Here is a 6,665-nt window from a genome sequence, read left to right on the forward strand (position 1 = left end):
GTATGTATATATATATATATATATATGTATTATTATATAAACGGGACTGAAAGCTCCGAAATAAACACGCACATTGACCTGACCACTAGTTACGTCCACGATTGCTCTTCTTCTCGCACTACTATATATATATATATATATATATATATATATATATATATATATATCGCCCATGTATAAACATAAACGTATATTATACATAAATATATAATATACATATATTGATTCACAACAGTAGTTCATATGAAAACTCCGTGAAAGACGTAGTTTTGACGAATTTTCGCCCATACGTATGTTCGACGTGTATTTTTTCAAAACTATACGTATTTCACGGAGTTTTCGTACGTGTATGAACTACTGTTGTGAATCAATTCTTTCTTGGACACCGATTAGAAACCTATTGCTGCTATTCATCTACATATGAAGAGTTTGCTTCCAAAAGGCGCTAAATCTATTTAAAATGGTGGGTTTAGCGCTTTTTGGAAGCAAGCTTTTCATATATAATATATACATAATCATATATACATAGATATACATGTGGGAGCCTATACTACAAACCGAAAGCTTTCCTCTTCCTCACAACATTCATCTCATTATGTCTATTTCCTTTTTATATGGACATGACTTGAAGCACGTGAGCACATACACTTATACCACGCATAAATAAACACACATGTATACAAGTACGGATAATTCCGAGCAGTATATCAGAATAAAAGAATTTCACCATCATTTTTGTTATCATCATCTGGAACATTTATATTCACCTGCAACACTTTTGTCCCTCCCTATTTACATTCTCCTTTTATTCACTCAACACCAGCACAGATGCAAATGTTCAAAGGGATCGACGCTTATGTAAAGCTGCCAAGAAAAAAAAAATGAAGTATAAGTAGCCACATCATCAAGTAGCCCTAATACCTGGCTTAGGCCCAAGATCCACAAATCGCTACGTTTGCTTGTAACAAACACTAACGACTACTTAATGACACGGTGATAATAATTGTTAATGAACAGACGTTTCTATCGATTTTCAATATTTTTCTTTGCCACAATAGGCACCTACGGTGATACGCTACCTCATAACGAGAGCAGTCTTTTCTTTCTCGACCTCCGCGAATATCAATTGAAAACGAGCAAATAACAAGACAATAAAGCGATGCTAAATTATTTGTTTTCTTTCCGTGTAGACATTGTCACCAGACGATCGAAGAAAGGCGCGGGCGCGGTGCGGATTCTGCGTCTGACGTCCGTTCTCTCGCTCGGCTGGCATTCGGTGAATTGCAATCAGCGTTTTGGTTTCTTTAGTCTCTGTCTTCACTCTCAATAAGCTCTCTGACTGCCCCCCCCCCCCCTCTCCCCCTCCCTCTCTCTCTCCTCCTCCCCCCCCCCCCCCCTCTCTCTCTCTCTCTGTCCAATATCGCTCACACAGAAATTTATTTCGTCAGAGTTCACGGGATGGTATAGTATTGATTGAGATGAGGATTTAGCTTTTAACTTTTTGCGAGATACGTGTAGGGTCCACTTGAAAATCACTTTGGAAATGTAAACGAGCATTCAGTTCTAAGGGGAATTTAAGGTTGATTTGATGACAAGTGGCTGAGATATCCAAAACAAAAGTAAAACAAAGCGATTCTAATAAAAAGTGGATCCCACCTTTGTTAGGATCACTTTGTTTGGATATTGGCCATTTCAAAACCAATTTTCTTCACATAATCTTTGAATTCCTCTTGAAATTATTAAGCCCTTTCATATTTCATAAGAGGTTTCTCAGTAAATATCTCACAAAAGAAGGTGAAAACCTGAAGCCCCATCTCAATCAAAACTATATCATCCCTTTAAGTTTTCAACTTCGTCATTGCAATAGCGATTGTAAAATGATTTTAGTAAAGGAAGACACTTTGCTTAGACCGTCTGGAATGTCCACAGCTTTTTGTCTTGCTACTCGAAAAAAAAAAGGGGGGGGGGGGGGTGTGTGGTATTTCTATGTGCAGTAGAAACTAATTTCCGGATTAACATGAGGAGGGATCCTTCCCCTTTCGCATAACTGCCAGCTGATGATACTCAAAGGATAAACTTGTAAACCTACGTTCATGTGAACAATTAAAAGTAAAAAACATAAAAAGAACGATTAGTTTCTCGTCTAAAGTTGTTGAAAAAAAGAGGAGGATCGGGCACTTTTTTCTACCTTTCAAGAGCAGATTTTTTTTTTTTTTTTTTTACCCTGAATTTAAAAACAGCAGATCACTACACAACGCTATTTGGGTAATCCAATTTCAAGTCGTTTTTTATAATTACTGTACAATGTGTGTAGGTTGTGCATGTGTGAGGTTCAATGGCTGGAAACAGCGAAAATCAATCGAAATTTTGTCTTTTTATTGGTTTAAAAAGAAGAAGAAAAAAGTCTTCTCAATGCTGCAACAACAACAACAACAAAAAAAGAGAAAAATATGCAAACAGGAACGAGAGACTATTTTTTTTTCTTCTTCTATTTTTTAACTTGGCCTTACATATGTAGCAGCCCATTTTCCTTTCCCTATTCGTCATTATATACACTAACACAAACACTCACTTCTCTCAGCAGTGTTTTAATGTTAACATAAAAAAAAGAATTACTGCAAATTTCTATACTTCAACCATTTGACATCTGCCCTCTATTATGAAGATAGAGAATGATGCTGTTTATTATTATTATTATTATTATTATTATTATTATTATTATGATTATGATTACTATCATTATTATTATTATTATTATTATTATTATTATTATTATTATTATTTTTATTATTATTATTATTATTATCATTATCATTATTATCATTATCATCATCATTATTATCATTACTATCATTATTTATTCGACCAGGTAAAGAATAAAGGTTTGGGTATGAAGTTGTGTGTAAACTGTTTGTGGTGGTGGTGGTGGTGTGTATGTGGGTGGGTGTGTGTGTGGCTGCCAGTGAGACTGGTAGAAAAAAGACTACATTTTTTATTTAAATAATTAATTACTGTTGATTGTATGTTGTTTGAAAACGTTCAAGATGAATGTTTTGTTGTAATCATACTTGTAAAATTGTAGAAATCAAATTGAGATTATTGAAAAACAAAAACAAAAAAGCTGCATGTACCACTTATCATGTGCACAACACATGGATGCACTACGCAGTTGCCAGGTTTAGTGTACAGTCCGACGATTATTTGGCCCCCTCATATCCAAATACATGTGTATCTCTATTAGGATCTACGCTCCTAAAGTGGACTCCCGTTTTAACAACCAGAAGCTATCCCGAAAATAAGAGCACGCGAATATTTTGGTTGCCATAATGTTCAAGTAGTTAATGTCTTGTTTCAGTGGAATTAAAAACATGCGAAACTCTTCTTAACAGACCGAACGTGAAAAATGTTTCGCGTGAAAATATCCACTTCTACAGTATTCTCTGATTGAATAAGTGACGTTTTCACTCACAATACAAAACACTCCAGCACAGCTCGAACTATTTGTTCAAAATTTATTTTCACTAAAAAGGGACGACATCTACAAATAATCACACAAAAATAAATATACAATCGCATGTTTTTTTAAAAATGAGACAAACTATGATATGCTCACGAGAAATATCTAAAATATGTCTTATTTCATCATCTACATTTTGAAATCTGAATATGTACAAATTTTATATTAAAAAAAATGAGTAGTACATAGTAAGAAATATTTGATATAAAACAAGATAAAAATATGGAATGCATAGTAAAAAAAACAAACAAACGTGAATCATTGCTTTGATCAAGGTGCTAGATTTATAGAAATTCCAGTTGACACCGGAAAATTTTGACCCAGGTAGATATATCAGTCAATGATGTCATAAGAATATGATTTAAAATACTTTCCAATATTAACATCACCAAAAAAATTGAAGAAAAAAAACAAAAAACCTTCATGCAATTAACAAAATTATAGCAGATACACTTTTTTTTTTGGTCCTCTGCTCCTCAGTTCTTAATAATCACATTAAGAAGAGCAGTATTTCATTTTAATTTGTTGAATAGACACTTTGAAGACATGATCCAATTCTGAGTTCTGCACATTGATAAACAAGATATATTCTCTTTTGCACAAACTGTGAAAGACTTCTAGGATATGATTTTATATACAGAAACACACAATACAAACTTGTATGTACATTTAGAATACAAATCACACAATTTGTACGAAAGTCTCTATTTGAATACACTACTTTCCACACAAAGTGAATCACTGTAAATTTTTTGCTTTGATAAAATAATAATTTGATATCCTATTCATACTATAGAAATCAGAAAAATAAAATTATCCATTTCAAGGTCGACTATACAGTGTACTTTCGAAAATAAGATTTCGGATTGAACAAAACTGGTTGACTTTTGATATGAATCTTACATATTTAATCATCATGTAGACAAATCAAGTTTGAAAACACCACAGTATCCCTTTAATGTGTCCAATATTTGTCCGTCAAATGAAAGTGTTTCTTTCGAAATATTACTCGAAAATGAAAATGAATCCCAACATTTCAATTTTGTTTCAACATCATGAGGCAATTTGATTGTCCAATCACTGATACGATCATTTGACTTCTTCACGTAATCATACAGTAACGAAGGAAGTATCACACGGTATTCTTTCTTACTTACATTTTCCCACAACTACAATGCAACTTCAACCCTCCACGCAGAATTTCATGGGCATAAATTAACAAGGATGTCATTTCTCGACATAAGTTAGAGACTACGGTCAATCTATGAGATCTCCTGAGGAGTCGCCAACAACTTTTCAAACTACGAACTAGTCGGACGGAACAAAATTGGGCTGTAGAAGTCAGAGGGTTGCGACCTACAAGTCTATAAGTGAATCAACCTTGCTTCAAAAACTGCATACAACAAACAGCAAACGGAATTCCTTTGGAGGAAATTCTGACTAAGAATAAAAGAAAAATAAATAATCCTCTGCATAGCTACAAAACCCACTTTCTTCACACTGTATTTTAAAAATGGATATTGATATGATTAGAACCAGAATTGCCACTTATCTTTTTGATGGCATCTGGTGTATTTTAGGACCTGCACTAAACAAGCATCAGAGAGAAGATATGTCCATTACTTTTTTTTTTCTGTAAAGATAACTTTGACCATCAAAAAGTAAAGGTGGGGCCAAGGAAAACAAGCAAACCAAAGGAGATGGACACAGGCTTTCATTCTAGAATGCTAGCTCTGCATTCATGATTGTGTTTCGTTTGAATAGTTTCTTTTGTCTCTTCGATGTACAAGGTCACGACACAGTTCATATAATGAAACTAATGTATTCATATTTTTTCCACCTTTAGAGCATGAATACGGGCAAATAGTGTTTCAGTAGCGAAATGACACCAGAGGTCATTGATGACCTACAATGTATGTAGTCCAGAAATGTTTTATGGATTAAGCTGCAAAATATCCCATTTAATAGGACTCTAGCTAAGAAAAAAAAAAGAATATATTAACACTTCAAATACACACAAAAATTCACAAACACTCACATTCAAACGTGTACATTGTACAAACACAGATGGACGGCTTTATGTACAGGATGCAATACTGAGTATGTACAAATGGGTTATGTCACCATAGGACTTGGAAAACCAATTTTTTTTTAAAGGCACATATACTTCGAAGATTTCTGAGTTACTTTGTTCTCCAACAAAACTTTCTCACCTCCTTCAATAATAACTGGACAAAAGTACCAATAGTCATGGTAACCATTTCCGCATGTTTTCACACTAATAATTTACCAACACCTTTCCAACAGCTATCGAGTAGATTGCAAGAACTTCTGTATTGTTGAGTAGGATATGCAGTTATCTTACGGCATTTTTAGTTGTCTACTGCTGCATTTTAAAACACGATTCGCTACTCAAAGTGCATCTGATCAAAACATTTCATCATATGTGAACTTGCGGTAGACCGACAGAGATGAATACACAGAGCCTCATAAATCTGTGTGTGCTGACTCAACTTCAGAACAAACTATCAAAAAATAAAAACTGTGTCAATGATGGATGAGATACAGTAGGTGTAGGCTTAAGTTGAGAGATGGGCAGGACTGAGCAGCTAAGATATGAAGAGAAAAAATGGTGTCACTATCAACGAAACCAAGAAGGTTTCAGTTGAGGAGTGGTCAAAGGTAAGGAGTTAAGACGATCCATCTCTCTCTTTGTGTTTCTTGCTGAGTTCTGCCTCCACCTGCTCGATCTTCTTCGTCAGGTTGGTGACCTTCATCTCCAGGGCCGATGCCTGCATTCGGATCACCTCGGCCGACTTCTCCCCGCCCCGGGCTGCACCCGACGTGGTGGTGGGAGGCGCATCCCCGGCGCCGCCCTCCTCGGCTTGCTGCAGCCCTTCCCTGGCTGCCTGGAGGTCCAGCAAGGCCTTGGCTAGCTGGGAGTTCAGCTGGTCAAGCTGTCCCTGGGTCTGCTGGATTTGGAGGTCAACGAGTTCGCGATGGCTGCGGAGCGTTGAGCTTGCCTGGATTGTGATAACGGGTCTGGTGGAGGTGGGGGCAACAGAAAAAGAGGAATTACACTTACTAGGTGTTTATGGTTGTAATGAATTCATATATATCTTTAGTAATAAAATCATTTGGAAATTCA

The 6,665-nt window shown here is 35.6% G+C and overlaps 1 protein-coding gene across 1 annotated transcript in view; it reads right to left on the reverse strand.

Moving 5' to 3' along the window:
- LOC139738304 (paired box protein Pax-6-like) overlaps positions 1-5,769 on the reverse strand; it is a 30,087-nt gene extending 24,318 nt beyond the window's left edge. Inside the window, exon 1 of the mRNA XM_071648943.1 lies at positions 5,731-5,769. Coding sequence (XP_071505044.1) covers positions 5,731-5,769 — 39 coding nt within the window. The remainder of the gene's footprint in view (positions 1-5,730) is intronic.
- Between the last annotated feature and the right edge of the window lie 896 nt (positions 5,770-6,665).

Source organism: Diadema antillarum, unplaced genomic scaffold (genome assembly GCF_040938485.1).
Source record: "Diadema antillarum isolate AM-2024a unplaced genomic scaffold, OU_Dant_1.0 seq00000735_RagTag, whole genome shotgun sequence".
In the NCBI taxonomy this organism is placed as follows: domain Eukaryota; kingdom Metazoa; phylum Echinodermata; class Echinoidea; order Diadematoida; family Diadematidae; genus Diadema; species Diadema antillarum.